The sequence below is a fragment of the Halichoeres trimaculatus genome, unplaced genomic scaffold (assembly GCF_033239565.1).
Source record: "Halichoeres trimaculatus isolate MK-OKI-2021-1 unplaced genomic scaffold, fHalTri1.1 fHalTri1_scaffold_13, whole genome shotgun sequence".
Taxonomy (NCBI): Eukaryota; Metazoa; Chordata; class Actinopteri; order Labriformes; family Labridae; genus Halichoeres; species Halichoeres trimaculatus.
The window spans coordinates 22,788,066-22,810,811 of record NW_027437191.1 but is presented as its reverse complement, the minus strand read 5'-3'; the positions used below and the strand labels follow the sequence as shown (position 1 = coordinate 22,810,811).

The 22,746-nt window shown below is 41.1% G+C and overlaps 1 protein-coding gene across 14 annotated transcripts in view; it reads left to right on the top strand.

Moving 5' to 3' along the window:
* The window catches only part of ryr3 (ryanodine receptor 3), a 140,219-nt gene that overhangs the window by 63,506 nt on the left and 53,967 nt on the right, over positions 1-22,746 (top strand). For 10 of the 14 annotated variants that reach the window (XM_074685746.1, XM_074685738.1, XM_074685747.1 and 7 more), the window contains 18 exons: positions 1,435-1,538; positions 1,958-2,041; positions 3,548-3,707; positions 3,834-3,978; positions 4,059-4,264; positions 4,346-4,520; positions 5,144-5,352; positions 6,337-6,500; positions 6,583-6,634; positions 6,712-6,872; positions 7,341-7,503; positions 8,184-8,270; positions 8,429-8,655; positions 10,040-10,252; positions 11,960-12,563; positions 12,816-13,016; positions 17,113-17,215; positions 18,304-18,438. In XM_074685746.1, coding sequence (XP_074541847.1) covers positions 1,435-1,538; positions 1,958-2,041; positions 3,548-3,707; positions 3,834-3,978; positions 4,059-4,264; positions 4,346-4,520; positions 5,144-5,352; positions 6,337-6,500; positions 6,583-6,634; positions 6,712-6,872; positions 7,341-7,503; positions 8,184-8,270; positions 8,429-8,655; positions 10,040-10,252; positions 11,960-12,563; positions 12,816-13,016; positions 17,113-17,215; positions 18,304-18,438 — 3,193 coding nt within the window. The remainder of the gene's footprint in view (positions 1-1,434; positions 1,539-1,957; positions 2,042-3,547; positions 3,708-3,833; positions 3,979-4,058; positions 4,265-4,345; positions 4,521-5,143; positions 5,353-6,336; positions 6,501-6,582; positions 6,635-6,711; positions 6,873-7,340; positions 7,504-8,183; positions 8,271-8,428; positions 8,656-10,039; positions 10,253-11,959; positions 12,564-12,815; positions 13,017-17,112; positions 17,216-18,303; positions 18,439-22,746) is intronic. The other 4 variants (XM_074685744.1, XM_074685736.1, XM_074685743.1 and 1 more) reach the window with 1 other exon arrangement.

The following is a 22,746-nucleotide window of genomic DNA, read 5'->3' as shown; positions in this document are numbered from 1 at the left end:
GCCTCAAGCTGATTCTCGATAAACAGCAACTTTTAGCACTTCCCACTTGGCTTCATTTTTCTAAACTGGAAGTTTCCCCCTTAGGACGTCTTTTTTCTGTCTTACTCAGCGCATCATCTTGCTTCTAGACAAGGTTTTGTAGAAGAATTCAAGGCTCAATGAATTGTTTTATTTAATTTTAGGTGTAATAGAGAGTAAGAATCGAGGTTGTGGGGTGCTGGTATAGCTTAGCTGTCGAGGCTGTACCAGCTAGGCGTAGTACTTGAGTAGATCCAACCTCAGACACCCCTCAAGTCTCTCTCCCTGTTTTCTGCTATATCCACTGTGCTGTCCTCTCCAGTTAAGGGGGAAAAGAGCTGAAAAAAACACTAAAACAGAGATTACCTGTAAAATTTGTTTAGTTTTATTTAATGTTAAATCATTAAAAGATCAAAAGTATTTCCTGTTAACATGCAATAGGTTAAAAAGCAGCCAAGTGAACATAAAAGTTTCCAGTGTTATGACACACCATGTGAGTCTGAGTCATTTCCCTGTAAATTTTTAGTGGGATTCTCAAACACGTCGCTCAGACAGTTAACCTTTACAACATCTCTGCAATTCTCCTCCATTCCTCTGCCATCATTTTGCCATCAATCACTCACTCTGTTTCCTTCAGAACCATCTGAGGGTCTGTTTAAAAGTCCGATCACACGTGCCACCTCGTTTTGTACTGTAGTGGTTATCCCAGGATCATTTCCCTCTGATGCCTCAGCACGCTGTGGCCGTTTAACAAACTTAATGAGTGTCTCAGCGCCCAGGAGTATGACATCTTGATTAATTAAGGCTGGGACAAAGCTGCACTTGGGGGGGAGTTACCCAGGTCTCATGCTTTATTAGGGACAACATTTCGGCCCAAACAGCTGCTTGGTGTTTAATTCTGCTGTAACAAGCCTTAAAGAGCTCAGAGTGACTCTGACTCCAAAACAGATGCTTCTTTGATTCTTGGCAGGCAGGATGATAATGAAGTTTGACTTGCTTTAGTGTTTTATATCAGAGAGGATGACCTTACTCTTTAGTTTTACCTTATTTCTATCTCATTTGTGCAAAACAAAAGTGATCGCAATGAGTGTCATTGGCAGAATCTTCAAGACGGGAGTTTTCGCTTCTCTTGCAGATATCGGAGTGTCTCCTCGCCTTTCTGAGCTGAATCAGGGTTATTTCTGCTCCATTAAAGCATCTCCACCTGAGGCTTGAATTAATCTTCATGGAAAGCAAACAGAAACACATCTGCTGCGTTAATGCACATTTGGCTGCTGCCCAGTTTTTGGATCATTTCTGAAATACAAACCTTGCTTGATATTTTCCTTTGAGCTCTTGCCGTCACAAACACAATCACTCCTTTGTTTCTATCTTTTTGATCTGAAATCAACAATGATGAAGCACTTTCCTTCTCAGGTTCGCGATGACAACAAGAGGCAGCACCCTTGCCTAGTGGATTTCGCTAAGCTGCCTGAAACTGAAAGGAATTACAACGTGCAGATGTCCAGTGAAACACTGAAGTAAGGCTGAGGGCGGTTTGCTAAATAATCCAATTACTTATTCATGGATTTGCTGAATGCTGTGCAGGAGCAGATTACAGCTGAGATTAAAGCAGTTCTCGTAATGACTTGCATCTCCTGAGTGAATTCCAGTATTGATTTTTAGGAAATCTTGGGTCCAAAGCTTGTTTGGGCCAAATACTGAGTCATCTCACTGTAACAACATTTGGCTGGGCACGATAAATCCAAGCAGAATGCTCAATAAGTGGCATGTATACACACAGCCGTAGTCCCACTCGCTGCTTTTGGCAGTGTTTGTATTGATCGAGCATTTTCATCATTCTCTAATGAGCTGAGTTCAGATTGCTCTCTGAAGAATATTCATCCAACAAAGTGTGAAAGAGCCTGAGTGATGATCTCTTTTCTTCTTTGAAAAACAGGACCCTGTTGGCGCTTGGATGCCACGTCGCTCAGGTCAACGTTCACGCTGAGGATGATCTGAAGAAAATTAAACTTCCCAAAGAGTGAGTCGATTTGTTTTCTCATTACTGGCTCTGCTGTTAAAGAAAAGAAGATCTAGAGTCACATGTGTAGAGAGAGGGCACTGATGAAGTAAAGAAAATGATTAAATTCAGATATAAGGCGTTTTTCTACTGGGGTCAGGCTTTACCCGCTGTGTGTCTGTCTGCTCCGCTCTCTGTCACAGCTGAGTACAACTACATCTTCTACAGTTCTCGCAGTTAATTATTGCCAGGGCCCATATGCACATCCAGCCATTAATGATAAAAAAAGGACCATTTAAACTGTCTTCGGGTGTTGTTCCACAAAGCCTTAAATGTGCTGAGTGGTGCAGCTTCTGAAGAAACCTAGCCTTGATCACAGCATGCTGGCCAATTGGTGAAAATAAAAGACAATAAGGGTATGCATGAGCCAGGTGAATGTCCCAACAGAGTATTACATTTAATGGTGGCAGACCCCAACATTAAAGGCACTAACAACAGAATTACATCACCTGTTGATCTGTTTTAAAGGTCCCATATTAAGCTCCTTTTCTGCAGTTTAACATGGATCATTGATGTCTTCATGAAATGGTAGAAACAGTTTTGGTCCAAAAAGCCAATAAATCAAGCACAGCAGCATTGTTTCCAGGCTCTCATAGCCCCTCTGTTCAGAACAGTCTGATTTAGTGGGCGTGACCTTCGTATGTAAATGAGCCACCACTGATACCGCCTCGCTCTCCGTGTCACTGAGAGCGGCGCCACAAGCTCAGAGTGCACAATGTTTAGAAAACAGCGAAGCTCGTTTACCGTAACATTACAGGCTAAAATAACAGGCTAACCACAGCTAAAGTTAGCATCCTGAAGCTAACACAGAGACAGGGGGGACACTGAGGAAAAGCTCTTACATCTGCTCCACAGCACACAGCATTTAAAATACTCAAATTTCCAGGGTCAGAGGTTTGTTGGCCAAAGGTTGATAATGCGCCTGGATTCAGGACCAGTCTATTCCCTAGCCCTCTGTTGTACTGTCCAAAGTTGGAAAAGCAGTCAGCTTTGATTTGACTAGCACACACATTCACAGTTGTAGCTGGCACATTTCCTTGATAAATGAACTCTAGCCACTTAGTCTTGTCTTCTTCCAAGATAGGAAGCTTGTGCATGGAACTATGTGGCTGTTAGGGGGTATCTGCTCCGGTGGACCAGTCAGGTCAGACTTGCTCGTGATTGGTCAAAAAAGGAAATCGCTGATGTCGGCAAATCCCCAAAATGCAAACAGCTCGTTTTAGGTCAGGATTTTACATTTACAAGCACTACTAAGTACAGGTTTTGTCATTAAATAGTACATTTTGTGGGCTGGGAGGAAAGCCAAAAACCCACATATTTCACTAAATGACTTAATAAAGTGATTTTTGCATAATATGGGACCTTTAATTGATGCTTTGACTGAAGGCAACTTTTTGTCTGTATCTAGTTGTAGTGTAAGTATACTTCTGATTAAAGCTTATTTGACATTTTAAATTTCCTTTGCAGCTATGTGATGTCTAATGGTTATAAGCCTGCGCCACTAGACCTCTCTGACGTGAAGCTGAACGCAGGTCAGGAGGTTCTGGTTGATAAACTGGCCGAGAATGCACACAATGTGTGGGCCAAGGACAGAATTAAACAAGGATGGACCTATGGCATCCAGCAGGTAACAGTCTTCATTCTGTTGCTGATAAATAAACTGTAGATACACTTCAGATTTTTATAAATTATAAAGAACTTCCTCTTGAGTCATCTCATGACTTTTGAATTATTTGATCTTTCTCTGTGTCAGGATTTGAAGAGCAGGCGTAATCCTCGACTGGTGCCATATGCTTTACTGGACGAGCGCACTAAGAAATCTAACAGAGACAGTTTGAGAGAGGCCATCAGGACTATGGTTGGATATGGATATGACATTGACCCCCCAGATCAGGAGGGTAAGATGTGCTGTCAACACAAACCCCTCTGCCTAAAATGATGATCTAAAACTTATTTTCCTGTCTGTCCTCATCCCTAGTTGTTCACGTGGTGGACGATCAGAGCATCGAGACCATCCGTCTTTTCCGTGTGGAGCAGACGTATGCAGTGACAACAGGAAAGTGGTACTTTGAGTTCGAGGCCTTGACCGGAGGTGATATGAGGGTGGGCTGGGCCAGGCCGGGCTGTAAACCTCATTTGGAGCTGGGAACTGATGACCAGGCCTTTGTGTTTGATGGATACAGGGTAAAACCAGTTCAGATCTGACTGACTTCTGCAGCAGCTAACACTTTCTTGCTTTAAATATATTTTTTTGTTCTGCTTAAGGGCCGACGTATGCACGCGGGGAGCCGCTACTTTGGCCACCCCTGGAAAAAGGGTGACGTGGTGGGCTGCATGATCAACATGGAGGATAAATCCATGATCTTCACCCTGAACGGGGAGCTCCTGATCACCAACAAGGGCTCTGAGCTTTGCTTCGCTGACTTTGAGACAGAGGATGGTGAGAGCTACAGTGCAGACTCCAGCAAACTTTCTAATTCAATTCATCATTTTTATTAATTTATTCTGGGTGTGTTTCCTCAGAAGCATCTCTGGAGGCATGACTGGGTTTGTTTGACTGTTAGCACAGGGGAATCAAGGGAGAAAACAGTGCAAACTGCTAATGATACTGCATTTTAATGAGGTCCAGTGTGGCATTGGCCCATTACTCTGTAAATGAAGCGTCCTTCAGGACAAGACAGGAGCTGGAGTCACAGGGGAGGACACAAAGTGATTGAAATGGATTGTTTTAGCATCTGTTGTTTAGGCTGTTCATGTGTAGTACATACATAAAGGGAATGGATATTAGTTAAGTCTTAAATTAACCTAATGAACACATCTGTATTTCCGAGTCCTGAGATTTTATCTTCCTGGACTCTTGAAGACACCTCTTTAATTAAATATAGGTCTGGGGGGCAGAGGGCAGATCTCATCATTAGTGTCAGGGAAGCATCAGAGTATTTTCTTAATTATCTTTGCCAGGAGAAGTTTTCCTCCTACTTTCATCTCTCACAGCATCAAGGGACGGCATGACCAGAAGATTAATTACACATTAGAAAAAGGTCAATATTTGCCTTCTTCCAGGTTTCATCCCTGTGTGCAGTCTGGGCATGTCTCAGATCGGTCGCATGAACCTGGGCAAGGACGCCAGCACCTTCAAGTACTACACCATGTGTGGCCTCCAGGAAGGCTTCGAGCCATTTGCCGTCAACATGAACAGAGAGATCACAATGTGGTTCAGCAAGCGCCTCCCGACCTTTGTCAACGTACCACAGGACCACATGCATATCGAGGTAAGGAAACCGTTTTTGTCATTTCATTCTGTTGAAAGCATGGTCCTATTTCTGTTATTTGCACTGCAATTGCAAATGTTTTTGAGTCTCTGGTGCATACTTTTGAACTTTTTTTAAATAACATCCTGCAATCTGCTCTTCTAAGTGTGAAATATGAATTGCACAATGTTATTTCACGCTTCATGAGATTAAATCTGATATTACTTGCATTACTTTATCAATGCAAAACTGCTTTAGTCTTAGAGGAGTTTTATTCCTGGGAAGAATAACAGGAAAACAAAAAGGGGACAGTAGTAACCAGTGGCATGTCCAGAAGGATGGCCAGAGGTGTCCTCTGTAAAAATCTTGGCCTTGCATTACGCTGCCCCTAAGCCCTATTATTGTCTATATGTCTTGTCAGAAAACAAATAAACAAACAAATCAATAAATAAACACTGTGGGCTGGCTTGTAAAAGCCTGCCAGTGGTTTTCTTTGCTTTAAATGTTACACATTTTGTTTTGTTCTCTGCTCGTTGTCATGACCTGGCTTAAAAGTCATAAGAAAAGTAAGACCATACAAACAGCAAAGAAAAACAAGATTTATTGATTTATAAACCACATTAAACCAAATTAAATCCAAATTCATTCCTGAACATATTAAGTGAAACATGAGGTGTGAACGTCAGTATAATAAGTATGATGTGTGAAGTCAAAGCGATGATTGTCTGATTTTCATGTGGTGTGGGGGTGTGTTAAGAGTGATTTTATCTGGTCTGATCTGCTATTGCGAATAGAAATCTTGTAGTGTGTGGGGGATTCTCTGAGAGGAGCGGAGCAGGCGTAATGTATAATGACACATGTACTGGGACAAAAGCCATCGAGACACAAGCTGACTCAGCTGAAGGAATCTGTGCTCTCCAAACTCTCTGTAATACTAGTGACGACTATACTCACCTCCAACTTGCGCTGTAATGCAGTTTTTTATTCTTCCTCTTAACTTTTAAGGTGACGAGGATTGATGGGACAGTAGACAGCCCCCCCTGCCTCAAAGTCACCCACAAGACGTTCGGCACTCAGAACAGCAACAACGACATGGTGTACTGCAAACTGAGCATGCCCGTGGAGTTCTACTCTGCAGACAAGTTGCTGGACGAATCGCTAAAACTCAGGTCAGAGATCAAATCTACTACAGACTGTTTTCACCAACTGTTGGCTCTGCTGCTTTAACCTGAAGCTGTGTTTCTGCATCAGCAGCCATCCTCCAAAAGAAGATGGGACTGTTGATTATGGAAGCATCACAACTGTAAGTACACACACCTATTTACACACACATGATGACGCTCTGTGTGCACCAACCTGTGTGTTGTTGTTTTGTGGCAGTACTACCACTCTGTGAGAGTGTTTGCCGGACAGGACCCTGCCTCAGTGTGGGTGGGATGGGTCACGCCGGACTATCACTACCACAGCAAGAACTTCAGCCTCAGCAAGACGAGAACCGTGACAGTGACGCTCGGAGATGAAAGGGGACGGGTCCACGAGAGGTACAGTTGAAAGCCACATGCCAGGGTTGTGTAGAGTCGCTGCCAAACAAAACATGATTGTCAATTTGGAGTGCATTTCAGAGAGCGATCAGTAATTATTTTATCGTCGTTCTTTAGCAGCTCTGTTAAAATCACTCCCACGGTTTGAGCAGAATGCTGCACCTACTCCTCCACACTTCCCACAAATCATACTTTGACCTTAGAAAGACATTTACTCAGACATATTGACTTTTACTTTCCCATCTTTTTCTCCATCCCTGCTCAGTATTCAGAAGAGTAAATAGAAAAGCGAGCTCCTGTGCATTACAATGAATGTAAACGAGGCAAAGTCAGAAGTCAAATGGAGATCGATGAACACATCGGGGGAAATATTGTGCAGCAGCTCCTGTTTTTTTTTTGCACCATTGTTGACCTGTTCACTCATAGAGATTTGGATGCTTGACTCGTTTTGTGCTTTCCACCCTGCAGCGTGCAGAGGAGTAACTGCTATATGGTGTGTGGAGCCGACGCCGCCGGCCCGTCTTCCTCCAGCCGCTCCAACTCTGACCTGGAGATCGGCTGCCTGATCGACCTGGCGACTGGGCTCGTATCTTTCACTGCCAACGGCAAAGAACTGCCCACATCATATCAGGTAAATGAAAGGTGAAGCTCAGCAGTCAGGCCAACAGTTTTACCTCATTACTTCTTCCTTCTGCAGTCAACACTTTGTATTCAAATCCTGTGAAAAGAAAACTGAAGGAAAGTTGTTAAAAGTTTGCTCACTATTCTTACATCCAGAGAGTGAAAAGTTTTGCGTGTTTATGATGTAAATGCATCGTCATGATGAATACATTCAGAGATATTTGTATGGCCCACACGCTCTCTTAGAAAAAGATCCCCATCCTATCTTCCCTTCAGGTAATGCAAACAAATTTTCTCTGTGGTAAATAAGAGCTGCAGAAATGCGCTTAGGAAATTATACAGCTCAATCCTCATCTGTTTTCAAAAGCAGAGCCTTTACAAAGACAGACATCTGCTCGGTAATTCCTGCTGATCCCAGGTTTTAAACTCATCTTATTAAATACCTGACTAGACGTCCAAATCACTCCTAGGGACAGTCTTTTTATTCCAGTCTTGTTCTTGTCTTTATTTCTCTTATTGTCTCCTGTTTTAAATTGTCGATCCTTGCTTTAGCTGTAAACTAGTTTTTTGAAGTGGAAGCCCTCTGAAAGACAGAAGGAAGGCTTTGAACCTAGAACTCCTTGAAATCCTACAGTTTGTCACTTAAAATCTGGAATAAATCGATCATAATGTCTCTTTGTTTACTCCCAGGTTGAGCCAAATACCAAGCTGTTCCCTGCTGTGTTTGTCCGCCCCACCAGTGCAAATCTCTTCCAGTTTGAATTGGTTAAGATAAAGGTTTGTCTCTTCTCGAATCTCACAATATTTAGCGTTTGAAGTTGATATGTTAGCAGATGTTGGTATAAGCAGAAAAACTGTTATGGAAATGCATATTTTTGAAAGTACACGAGGCTTATTATTTTTCCTCCCACATTCTTTTTCTCCCTACCCCCCAGGATGCGATGCCGCTCTCCTCTGCCATATTCAAGAGCGAGCACAAGAACCCAGTGCCTCAGTGCCCACCTCGCCTGGACGTGCAGTCCATCGTGGCCGTGCTGTGGAGCCGCATGCCAAACACCTTCCTCAGCGTGGAGACGGCTCGCGTCAGCGAGAGACACGGCTGGGTGGTCCAGTGCCTGGAGCCGCTGCAGATGATGGCCGTTCATATACCCGAGGAGAACAGGTCAGAAGGGAAGCTGGGGGATGACAATGATAAGACAGAGAACAGACTGTACTTTCTTTTGTTTTTAGAGCATGACAGGTACAGACCTGAAATGTACAGTTCATAAACTTGTTCGGTGCACTGTAACAAAAAACTGCTTGAGAGAATAAGGATGAGAAACAGTCCTATTCTTGCACACATCTTTATTGTTAATACAAGAAAAGCACTCAGAGAGTGCAGGCCCCGCCAAGCATATTGTGATTGTCACGCAACACTTTAGTCCTACTTTAATGTTATACTCCCTTTCAGCAGACTGTATGCTACGAGTTGGTGTTAGCTGCAGATTTGTACGGTAATTTGTTACCTGAGGGTGTTGAAAATTATGATGACCCAGCACATATTTCATTTTCCAGATTAGTGATGGGAACTGAATTACGTACTTTTATTGATACTAACTGAATTCTGTCAAAAGTAACGGGTACTGTTTCACGTGATGCATCCTTGTGACTGTGAGGGAGTGGAAGAGTGGGCGATTTTCCATGCTGGACATGAGCATAGCATTACAAGGTTATATATTGAAAAATAAATATATTAAATTGAAAAGAATTTACATTTTATTGTTAAACAAGTTGATGTTCATTACCACATAAACACACAAAAGTACAGAAAATTGTTACATTTGAGTATCGATACCGATTGCCAGGTATCAGGAATCGGTACCAAATCATCTTATATGGCAAAGGTACCCATCCCTATACCGGATCTTAGTATCCAGAATATCCCCGGAATATCCTCAGAATCTGGATCCTACTTTTACATCTGTCAGAAATTATGGTGACCTTGTCTTGTATTGTTTTGCAAAGCAATCCAACCATTTAGCGTGGCACATTTGGTGAAAACAGCCCTATTCTTCAATGATAAAAAATCCTTTAAAAAACCCTGGCTCCAGATGGTGATCCGGATCACCTTCAAACTTTGATCCCTTCTTCCTTATCCCATTTTGAACATTTCCTGAAAATTTCATCAAGATCTGTTTGTTACTTTTTGAGTAATGTTAATCACAGACAAACAGACAGACAAACTCTCTCAAAAACATAACCTCATTGGCGGGGGCAATGATTATCGACGCAAAATCCTGTGATGTGTCAATATAGATATAAAAACCTTTGATTGGTCCTCTGAGTTTGTTTGTTCCTCACTGCCGAGGCCATATGGATGTAATATTTAACTGATTACATTGTACATTTGTACTTCTTTTTTCTAAATGTCCAAATGGGACTGTAAGTTTTTCCTGATGAATTTGTTTTCAAACATTTCTGCAAAATAAGACAACAATTTAAAAACCTATTGTAATGACCCAACACACCAAGAAACTACAGTTTGATCACTATCTTCATATTTTCAGGTGCATGGACATCCTGGAGTTATCGGAGCATGAAGACCTGAGAAAGTTCCACTACCACACGCTGAAGCTGTACTGCGCCCTCTGCGCGCTGGGAAACACACGCGTGGCTCACGCCCTCTGCAGCCACCTGGACCAATCACAGCTGCTGTACACCATCGACAACCAATACCTCTCTGGCATGCTGAGAGAAGGCTTCTACAATGTCCTCATCAGGTGAGGAAATGTTCGTTGGGATTGGAGACAATATGATTGGAATCTTTTAGCTGGATTAGAAAATATTTACTTTTAAACAGTTTGGACAAAAATCTGTATTTTATCTGAACATGAAAAACTGATTTTGTAACATGAATGAAGGCTGCTTAAAGCTGAGAGTAACAACGTTAAAAAGCATTACTCTGATAAAAAATGTTATAAGACCAACTTTATTGCAACTAAAAAGGAAAATAGCAGAAGTTGGCAAAACATTTTACTGCAGTGATACAGTGGTTGCCAAAAGTATTATCACGCTTGGCATATTTAAGAGATTTCAGTTCTGTGGAACTGTCCAATAAATTACCCAAAAAGCAGATGAAATATCTACAAAGTCATCATTATATCGTTTCACTTCATATGCCATAGAACAGAGCCAACATAAGCAGATTCAGGTCATTTTCCTGATACAACGGACGCTGAAAATGATGGACTGGCCCCTGGACCTCAACCCCTTCCATCAGATTTGGTTGAGTTGTAAAATAAAGTGGACAGATCTTTTGTACATTTAAAGGAACGTCTTTGTCTTGAGTTGCAGAAGTCATGTGATCACATTGGTGCTGAAGCTTTCATGAAATATACTGACACTATTCCAGAGACATGAGCTGCAGTAACTGCTGCAGACAGTGGACAAACCAAATATTAAAGTTAAAGTAGAAAAAAACAGAAGGACTCACTTCATCTTGGATTTGTTGAGCTCAGAGCAAACATCTGCATGTTTCGTGATCAGGATTTGGAGGCAAGTAAAGGTTTCAGATCTGTCAGAGGCTCTAATAATTTTTGACTACCTCTGTATATGATTTACAAGCAAAGACGAGCCCCTTAAGATAGATAGATAGATAAATAGATAGATAAGATACTTTATTCATCCCCGAAGGGAAATTCATTAAATTAAGGTCAGCAGGTCTGCGCTATTTGTTCTTGTTTCAAGCCTAATTGTTGAGATAAGCTGTCAGTATCGGCTTCATGGAAAGATGACACTTAACAGAAGTTTTCCTGATTCTGTGACTTATAACAAAGCTTCCACCCAGGAAGAAAATGTTAAAAGGCTTGAGCCACAGACTACACCTAACCCATAATTATGATGCAAATTACAGTATCGGAATAATAAAATTCAAAATAATGACATGTCATACCTGCAGCTAACTCCAGCTTGTGTTTGAGAGTCTGGCGTTACTGCAGTGAGATTAATCTGCACAGAAAAAGACCAATCTTGTCCAGAGACGTCCTTTAATTCTGCAGCATCGTTCATAGTGCATTTAAACCTTGTTGTGTGCTTTGAGAGCCATGAAATCAGTTGTAATGAATGTCACATAGTACCATGATTTAACATTTATTCTCTAAATGCAGTTTAAAGAGGAGGCTGTGGGTAAAGAGTTTTGTCTCGAAGTCTGAGGAGAGGCGGTTTAGGGATCCAGCTTCACAGCAGCGAGTTGGGGTATTGCTGAGTCATCGCTATTGATCAACAACACTGTCATAGCGCACAGATATATTATGGTAATTTGTGCTCTGGAGCTCAATAAATCTCACCAGTTGTACATTTTTTTCATTTAGAAAATATCTTTAAACCAGGACGCTCACAGCTGAGCGGTATTTCCTGCATGACTCCAGTTTAATGCTAAAAGTCTCCAGATGTGTGATGATTGAACTGATTCTTCTTCTTCTCATCAGCATCCATCTGGAAACCGCCAAGGAGGCTCGCCTAATGATGAACAATGAGTTCATCATCCCCGTCACGGACGAGACCCGCTCCATCAAGCTCTTCCCAGATGAATCCAAGCGCCACTCACTTCCCGGCGTGGGCCTGAGCACCTCACTGAAACCTCGGGTCAACTTCTCCCCCGTCGGCATCATCAGCACAAAACGCCACCAGTACCTCTACAGCCCACAGATCCCTCTTGGCATCCTGAAGGAGAAAGCCATCAGCATGATCACAGAGGCCGTGCAAGGCGGAGGTACGCACATCAGAGACCCCGTAGGCGGCAGCCTGGAGTACCAGTTCGTCCCCATCCTGAAGCTGATAGGAACGCTGTTGATCATGGGGGTCCTGACAAGCGAGGAGGTGAGACTGATCCTGCTCCTGATCGACCCAAACGTGTTCGGAGAGGCGAAGGAGGGCGAGGAGGGTAAAGGGGATGAGGGGGCAGGAGACAAGGAGGAAGTGAGTAAGAATGAGGAGAAGGCTGTGGAGGCGGGAGAGGAGGAGACGAAGGAGAGCAAACAGCCGGTGAAGGGTCTGCTGGAGAAGTCGCTGCCTGAGTCCGTCAAAAACCAGGTGATGAAAACGCAGTAGCACAAATTCCACGAACTTGTTTTCCAATATATTAACCAAACTTTAATATAACCTCAATCTTTTGACATTTAAAGTAATGAACACAGCTTTAATATTTGCTTTTTGGAGATAGAGACAAATTATCTCTTGGAAATGGCATTACGAATCATTTTTCTCCACATTAGTTCACGAAAATCCTTGAATTTATGCTTTAGATAAAAAAAGAAACTTCTAAAAGTAGCCTCTTATTTCCAGATGTGTGAACTCCTGCACTACTTTTGTGACTGCGAGCTGAAGCACCGCATCGAGTCCATCGTCTCCTTCTCCGACAGCTTTGTCTCCAAGCTGCAGTTCAACCAGAAGTTCCGCTACAACGAGCTGATGCTGGCGCTCAACATGTCCGCCGCCGTCACTGCCAAGAAGACTAAAGAGTTTCGTTCCCCTCCACATGAGCAGGTACAGCACCCCCACCTCTGACCAAGAAGAGTGTAAGAAGAAAGTGTTCACATCCTGTCTGCTGTGTGATTTATGGTCCAAGTTCTTTGAAGTATTAAACAGACAGAAAAACAGGAGTGAGCCTCAGGGTGTAAAAAAGTATTGACCTTGGCTGGCGCACTGAGAGGCAGACTGGAGAACAGTGGTTTGTGGTTCTCGGAGGACCTCTTAGGTTTCATTTTTTCTTTACTTTATTTTCAGCCGGCGTTCCCAAAGGGTGCGTGGGACCATATGTTAGACTAAATTGAACTTGGACTGAGAGTCCAGCAGCTGACATTTACCAGGACAGAGTTGTTAGTCGTCCCTAAGGGCAGATGGGGGGCAGAAGGGGGGTTTGGAGACCCTTCAAGACTTGTTTATGGTTGCTAGAAATCATTATAATAAGCTTCCATGAGGAAATTTGGTTTGTGTTGAATATATCGCCCATTATGGATAAACAATGCATTATAACCATCTTACCCTGTGAGGTTACAGAAAACACATTTAACAACCAAAAACTGAGATTAGTTATGACTTAAAGAATGAAATATGCGATAGAGTAATATGAAAAAAAAAACTAATCCAATAAATGAGAGTTTTTGTTTGTGATGTACTCAAGACCACACTATCTGAGACCAATGCTGTGTCCCAAATCGCACACCTCTGTTGGTAGACTTACATGAAGTGCACTGCGTACACTTTGTTCTGACTTGAACAGTGCACAAAATCTTACAGGGAAGTGTAGCTTCATACTTACTGGAAATGACAATCGTTTTCACAACTGTTACATCCATCGACCACGTTTTAATCCTTTCCTTCCCCTTCCTCGCCCTACATCGCCAGTTTGGCGACCACTGAGGATGAGAAGTGTCCACCATTCCACACTCAACTTTCTGACCAGCTGAGAAATCAAAGTGCACTTCGTTTTTCCGTACTGTTAGTGGGAACACATATATGCTCTCAAAAGAGGAAGAATAAGTGCAAAAAGTATTTGGGACACTACACAAGACTTGTCCGAGACCAGAATGCTCCTAGACCAGACAAGTTGGCCAAGAGAGTCAGGAAAACCACCTCAAGAAACGCAGAAGAAACATCTTCCAACACCATTCCTGTGAAGATGCGACACTCACTTTCCGGCAGTTTTTTTAAATAACTCAGCAATTTAAAAGATGTCAAGATAGCGAGTTCACCTGATCAGAGACCCAACTCAGTTCATGTGACTTGTGAGCGCCCTTTGGCTGTTAGTGTGGAGACATAGGGTGCGTCTCAGCCTCCTCTCTCCTCACTCCTCCGCGACACTGGAAGTAGTTTCTGAGTCGCCCCCATATGGAATATCACTCTCAGCGGCTCTAACTTCTCGTCATGAAAATTCATAGAACACAACGGGGTTCAATGAGAGAGGAAAGACGAGCTGAAAACAGGCACAGAGGATCGTTCAGAAGCGGGTCATAAAACTGGGATTAAAAAGTGTTGTTCAACCATCATCAAATCAATATAATAGAGGATTAATACTTAAAACTGAAATATAATAAAACATATCTTCCTGAGACACAATAAACTAGGTTATATAAATACGTTTCAGAGTCCACCATCAAATGTGCTCTAGACAAAGGATAAATAAATCAGAAACAATGAGCAGGTTTTCTTCATGTAAACATGTTTGTTTCACAGGTTAAAGGAACAGACAAAGCTCTGTTACTGTTTATGTTTTATTAGTTATTACAGCGCAGATGTGCAGACACAAAAACAGCTGTTAGAGCTGACTGACAGATGATCCAGTGGCGATCAGCTGATGCAGTCATTACTGAAACACGTCGCTTCATGTGATGCTCAGGGGGAAGAGGATGTCCCATTGCTCTAAAAACAAATTTCCTCCATTCCTCTCTCCTCTCTTCATTTCCTCGCATCTCTCCCACTCATCACTGGTGGGAGGGACTAAGACAAAAGTGAAAGACACAAAAGGAAGAAAGAAAGGATGGAACTTTGGAGCTTTGAGAAGCACCCATAAAGCCTGCTCCTTTTCCAATATGGCTGCCCCAGCTGATGTGCTACGAAACTTTGTCTTGGAAACAGTTGGGTGCCGTGATGGAGACTATGTCCATTTCTTACACAATTCTTCTTTTTTTGCAGGGCTCAAACAAAGACAAAATTTAAAACAAGAAAGTCCATATGGCCTGTTTGATATCAAGGACAAAGGATTAACACCATAAAAATAGGTTTTAAAAAAAGTTAATTTATAAAAATAATATCATAAAGTCATGGGAATTGAGCCATACATTTATGTTTTTTTCTGATAAATTTATGAGATTAATCTTGTGAATTTACTTTTTTTTGTAAACTTTTTCATGGCCCAATCCTCTGTCTGTAGATATCAAACAGGCCATCTAGACTTTCTTCTTTTCCTCTGTCATAGATTCATAGATATTTGAGTGATAAAGGGTTAACATTTATTTTGGTGCTGAATACACTTAATCCAGACTAAATGTCAACATTTCTTTGAGCTTTTTTTTTTTCAACTTTTTCATTAGCAACTATCTCCTGGATCAAAGGCATCCTTCTGGGTTCAAAATAACGTGAAAGTGCAAAAAATGCAATTTCTCAGATGTCTGCTTGTTGGCTCCAAAAACCCGAGGAAATCCTGCTAGGATGTGTTTTAGATTGTCCGTTTCCACAGAGTGAGTCATGTTTACATCCTGGGGATAAACAAAATGTTTGGGCCTGACCAACTGGTTCCTCTTACTGCTACAACCTGTTTGATGATATTTAAGTGAAGACTTATACATAACTGGAGCGAATTGTGGGTATGGGTGATAGGAACAGGGGGATGAGACCTCCATAGCTGCCATAAATTCCTCTTCAGAAACCTGTGGGCGGAATCTCTGAGACTAAATCAATGTTTTATTCATTCTTCTGCTGTAGACCTAATTGGCACGTCCTGTATTTGCTCTCAACAAGTTAAAAGTCTACTCAAATATTGCATTGTATATGTTTTCGGTGAATAACAGATAGGATGCCTTAGTGAGCTCATGTTCATCACATTTATTCATCTGATTATCAAACACTCTTCTAATTTGTTCAATTCCTACTTTCTGCTGTCTCAAATCCCAGGCAGCACAGATATAGCAGCAGTTGAAATATTTATCGAGACCCTGTGATCTCGCTGCTTTGTGACTCAGTGTTTCTCAGCTCTGTGTGTAATGACTGCGTCAGCTCACTGAAGTGCCAGGGGCTCAGATCCTAATGAGTAGGCCCCCCTTTTAACATCCGCCTCCCTCTCAGGGTGTCTCACAGCCAGAGCTGCTACATTATTCTTCCTGCCCATTAGCCAGACAGTCCTGGTCGTACTCCTCCTCCTTCTTTTTTTTTCTGTTTGTTTTCAGATCAGACGCTTTTGTGCTGAGTAGAACTCTACGCACAGCTCTGCAGAGAGTTGGAGGAATGATCAGACTGACTCCACTGCTAAGATTCCTCTTTTCAGGAGGTTTTAATTGCACTTCCTTTGAGCTGAGGAGCCTTACAGATGAGCACATCTCTGAACCAGGAAAATAAGCAGTGTTGTGGTCAGCAGCAGGTGTACACTGAAAGCAGCACTCCAAGATTGCTGTATGTTGAGTCCATGGTTTATTAAAAAGCTCAGCCTGGAATAGATCAGAGCCCCTAAACTGGACTCATCCTGAGGCAGGATCTCATGTATATTTAGTTTGTTTTAATGTTAGCTCGTCACATACAGCAAACACAGCAGACCTGGAATAATTCATCTGGGTTATGTGATCTAGAACTACTGTAAAGGTTTAAATTATCACCTGTCAGACGGTTTCCTCCTGCACCTCTAACAGATTCTGTCTGAAAACCCGTTTGAGACCCACTGCAGGAGACCTCACAGTGTTTCTGTTGTTGAGTGTGACTCAGAATAACAATGGCGCTCTCCTCTCTGTGTGCCCTCCCCTTATTCATCCCTCATACGCTTTTGCTTATTCCTCCCTCCCTTCTTTCCTCCCTCCCGCTCCATGACAACACATTTCTGTATTCTCTTCCTTTCTACTGCTGCTCTGAAGTTTAGTATGTTTGATTCCCGCAGATCAACATCCTGTTGAATTTCAGTGCTGGGGAGGACTGTCCGTGTCCCGAGGAGATCCAGGATGAGTTAAACGCCTTCCATGAAGAATTACGGCTGCACTGTGGTACATTTCAGCTCCTTATAAAAATATTTTTTATAAAATTATATGAAACAGAGGGGAGAGGAAAAAAATTATGACTCACAGATTGGCGAGATGAAATGTGCAAATTTAAATAAAATAGTTGCCTATTTAAAAAAAGGCTGCTAATTCTGTGGGAAAAAAAACATTTCTAAAATATTGACAAAAGTTTCATATTTGTGTGAATTGCACATTTTTGCAGGCTGTTGCAAATTATCTCAAAAAAGTGTTGCAATTTTGAATAAAAAAAAGTTTCAGGTTTTCTGAAAATATGTGGGCAATTTTGTCAAAAAGTTGCAATTCCTGAGTGACCAAATGTTGCACATTTAAAGGATTAATTTGCAAGTTATGCAAAAAATCTTGCAATACTTTTGAGGTTGTAAAGCAACAAAATAATGCAAAAAGTTTGTTTCATTTCTCATTTCATTTGTTTGTGTATTCAAACAGGTTGAAGACATATCACAACAAAACAATAAAACAGAACAGAGATAAATAAGATGCACAATGTGTTTAAGCAGAAATTAAAAAAAAAAAGAAAAAAGAAAAAAACAATTAAAGAAACAACTCCAATAACTTAGATCTTTATATATTGTTTGAAAGGGTGTAGGATGAAGTCAGAAACGTTTCTAGTCCTACCCCTTTGTCTTTGCATATTTGTAGTCTAATCTGTTATAGCATGTGTAGAAACCCAAAAAAGAAGAAAACAAAGTCGCAAATCTTCTGTTGAAAAAGTTGCAAATGTGTGGGGAAAATGGTTGTTTATATAGATATAGTAGCCTTCTACTAAATTAATGTCTTTTACCATAAGAATCAGAAAGATTTTGGTGTTATAGTTGTTAAATGAAGTATGTTATTTACCTGTCTGTGAATGTGGATAATTCCAGTTGCACTGTCTTTGACTTTATCTCTATCAGAAATTAATCCACTAACATTCTACAGTTTGTGAACTACAGTGTAGTTTGATAACAGTGTTTTGTCTGGAGATTAAACTGTTTTGAGCATGATCCTTTTTGAAATAGCAGAAGAGCACTCCCACTAACTTTGAGGCACATCGCTGTATTTTTCCTCTGCAGGGATCCCGATTGAAGAGGAGGAAGAAGAGCAGGACACCTCGATAAAAGGCCGTCTCCTCGCCTTACTCTACAAGATCAAAGGTCCGCCTCAGAAGACTGAGGAGGAGCCCACGGAGCAGGAACAGGCTGCTCCAAGTAAGTCACTCTGACTAAATATGAAATACAACACAATGGTAACCAATTAAGCAGCAGACTCACTTTGATCTTCGTGTTTGATGACAAAGTATAAATATAACTCTAATTTCTGAAAGTTTGCATGAAAAAGAACAAATATTTCATAATCAACTCTGAAATCTTTCATCCTTCTTTGATGGATCTCATTATTAATTTACAACACTTACTGAAGGTATGAGAAAACTTTGTCAGTGGTCCAGATTTATCCTCCATAACTGGAACAGAACATGGGAAGCTACTCAGCTCCCAGCTAGTTGGACAGGTTTTTCTTTTCTCCACCTGGACGCTGTGGTTTCAATATTCATCCCCAAGCAGAGAGCTTGGCCATGTTCTGTGTCAGAGAACAGAAGACTAATGGACAGATGCTGCTGTAAATTTTAATGCCAGACTCCAGCCTCTCTTACTGTGAACAGATTCATGAGTGGACAAAAGAAGTGACTCAAGACGATCCCGACAGACCCGAATGAATAAGTTAGACTGTTATTAATATATAATAGTTTCTTCCGACTTGTGACTCAATCTGAGATTTCAAAAATGATCTTTCTGAGTTTTTTCTGTCTTTATGGTAAGCTCTTCATAAAGCTTCAAATTTGTCACACTTGGAAAAAAACTTCGGTCAATGTTTGAATTCTGCTTTGCTGAACAGGGCAGATACAGCTTAGATTTCTTCTGTTAAAGGTAACTGTAAAACAAAGAACAGTATTGACAACTGACCATGTACTCTGCATTAAGATACACAAGAATCTGCAGATTAGTTTGCAGACAGGGTGGCTCTTCTTCTCTGTGATGACTCCCATGTGCGTCGGTGTAAGAGACAAGCAAGAGCAGATGTGAATCTATAAAATTTTGCCTTCAGGGCCACTTGCTCTTTGCCTTCCTCCTCTTTTCTATCTGTACAGTTTCTCATTAATAGTCTGCCTGAAACTGACCTTCTGTTTGCTACATGTGTCCCAGTGTTTGAGCTAAACATTCAAAGAGCAGTGATAGTTTTTGTTGTCGGCAGGTTTAGTGGTGAGAAGAAAGATCTGTTTCTTCTCTGCTGAAAATGATTTCTGTGATTCATTTTGTATTAATGGTGGACACAGTAGCCTAACTGTCAGACAGAAATAGGACACAACAGATGAGGAGAGCTAAATAAGAGAGTGATAGAATACAAGCTATAAGCTAAAACCAAGATTAAAGGGCAAAACATGAGCTAAAGGCTAAAAAATGGGCGAAAGGCTTAAACACAAGCTTCAGGCTAAAACATGATCTTAATGCTTAAAAACAATCTAAAGGCTAAAAAAGAAGCTAATTCCTAAATCACAAACTAAGGGCTTAAATGCAGGCTAAAGGTCAAAACACGGGCTAAAGGCTAAAGGAAAAGCTAAAGGCTGAAACGTAAGCTAAAAGCCAAAACATGATCTAGAGGTTAAAAAATTGGGTAAGGGCTAAAACACAAGCTTCAGGCTAAAACATGAGCTAAAGGCTAAAATAACAAGCTAAAGGTACAAAAAAAGGAGCTAAAGGCTACAACGCAGGCTAAAGGCTCTAACACAAGAGAAAGTCCAAAATATGAGCTACTGTCTAAAACATAACCTAAAGGCTGAAACAAGAGCTAAACGCTAAACAAAGGCTAAAGGCTTTAACACAAGCTAAAAGGTAAAAGACAGGCTAATGAAAAAAACTTAAGGCTAAAAAATGAGCTAAAGGCTAAAAAATGGGCTAAAGGCTGAAAGGCTAAAACACAAGCTCCAGGCTAAAACATAAGCTAAAGGCTTAAAAAGAAGCTAAAGGCTAAAAAAAGAAGCTAAAGGCTACAACACAAACTAAAGGCTAATCATTATATGGGGCTTAAGGCTAGACACAGGCTCAAAGCTACAATATAAGCTAAAGGCTTAAACACAAGCTTAATGATAAAACGAAGAGTCAGGTTACTTTAGCTCTGCCTGCTGAGGTTAGTGTTGGTAGATCAGCAACATAGTAGGAGGACATAACCAGGATTCACTAACATTGCACATTACAGACATTTCTCAGAGCACTGGGCTGTGAGTAGAGCTATATAGCTGGGTACAAACTAAGATTCAAACTGACTAGTTAATTTTCAAGCTGTAGCTCTATGTAACTGTTACTAAATATGTTACCTCGTGGTGTTGTATCCAGTCAAAAGTTGTCTTGAACACAGAAAAGTAGAGTCAACAAAAGTACTCATCTCCATTCATTTCCAAAACAAACACATCTTGTCAAGAGTTATTCACCACAGTATGTGCACAAGTGCTCATGGGAAGCAGAGTCTTTGTCCCAGTAAAACACCACTGATTCTGTCCTCGTAGATCCTTTAAATAATGAATGAAAACCTTTTTGGGCTGCATGGAGAACAGACCTCACAGCTTTGTCTCCTGAATGTCATTCAGCTGTCCCTGAAATGGTGAGGTTCAGATCAGTTTGCCTAATGGAGGGAAAGAGAGGCTGCCAGCAGTCGTCACCATTTAGCATCTTTTGTTTTGCTTACAAAAGCATCAATTAGCTTCTAACTGCATCATTTTAGCATCAAGGTTATGCTCAGTGATGAGTGCATGATGCTCATGTCAGCGTGTGTGAGGCAGAGCGGTGCAGGAGTGATATTGATCATATAACGTTAATTTAATGACATTCTAAACCAAAGAAAGTCCCGATAAGTTCATCCAACCAAGACAATGTGGATACAACCCATTACTATGAGAGTCATTCCAGTTAATCAGCTTAATTAAACAAGCTGATGAGCTTCACCTAAAACATGAAGACAAACGAGAGAAGAAGAGTTTTTCAGTTGCTATTTTGATTCTTTGCCAAGTTTCTCTTTGAGTTTTTCAAACGCACTCTTGCCGTTGCTTTAGCGCTGACACATTACACAGAAGTAGGACTTCAATTTGTGGAAACTACATGTAGAAATAAATTAATTAGCTTTCTCCCGTAACCAGCTTAGACTGCCCCATTAAAGCTGACGTTTCTTTAATCAACTGTATGCATTATTTAACAGTGAAGGATTATGAATACCTAATTAAGCCCTGCCAGTCCAGATAAAAGAGTAAAGATAGTTGTAAATTTTCATTGAAAACTCCCCCTCCATGTACTGTAGAAACGACCGTGTCTCCAGAGCACAACTTTTATGGGCAGTAAGTTAACAGTAATTAAAAGTGTTAATCAGCCTTTTAGTTGATGAATAGTACAATTAGTTAACAGCTCACATTCAGCTACAAGTTTTTCCAACATTACTCCACTGTCAGAAATCTAAGCTCCAGCCTCACTTTTATTTTGTCTTTTAGACTCAGTGTTAGTGTAGAACAGATGGTTTGGTTACATCGTGGTTCCCAAAGCGGGGTCAGGATCTCCTGATGGGGGGGGGGCGCCAGATGCCTCACGAAATTGAAACTATAAGCGCATATTTCAGCCATGGTTTTAAAATATAAAAAATAGGTGTTAAATTTGAATTAAAACAGTGCAAACAGGAAGTGTTTGATCTATATACTTTTTTCTGTTCTGGTGTCCTGCATCAGTATTTTGGGGGTCTCAGGCTGAAAAGTTTGGGAACCCCCGGTGAAATGTCACAGCTACACTGACATGGTATGACTCAGCTCCACTACTTCCTGGATTGGAGCGGAAGATAAGATAGATAAAATGAAGCAGAAAGATTTTAAAGTCTGGGACTGAAACTATAATTAAAATCACTGTGTGACTCTCACTTTGGACTGTTATGGTAAATATCATTTTATTTTTTTAAAAAAGAGACATCCTGCAGGCTTTCTCTTCCAGTGCTTGTGCATTATCATCATGTTCACATAATATGAGATCTGCTTTACAAATTTTGCAGACAACTCTTCCTCTAAAGCATTGATAATGAAATGTCCCTAGGCTCGTATGCATGTCCAGCCGTTAGCAATGAAAATGGACCATTTGTATGCATGAGCCAGGTAAACACCCAAACAAAGAATTGAATGTGTTGGAGATAGACCCCATCAATATAGACATGAACAGCAGGAATACCACACCTTTTAGACTGGTTTAAAGATGGCGGACATTCTACTCATATGTTACTGTTAATCATTTGATGACTTCAAGATAAACAGCAAATTCAAATTTAGGAGGCATAATATTTTTCAGTTAAATGAGATAAGGGAAGCACTGAAGTGTCGAACCAGTAGGGCTCGTTGCTGTCAGTTTTAAAACTTTGACTCTTTGCTGTGTCTGGGACCTTCAAAAAAGTATGCATGCAGTATTTGAATTTATTGGATAGAGGTTTTTCAGGAAGTT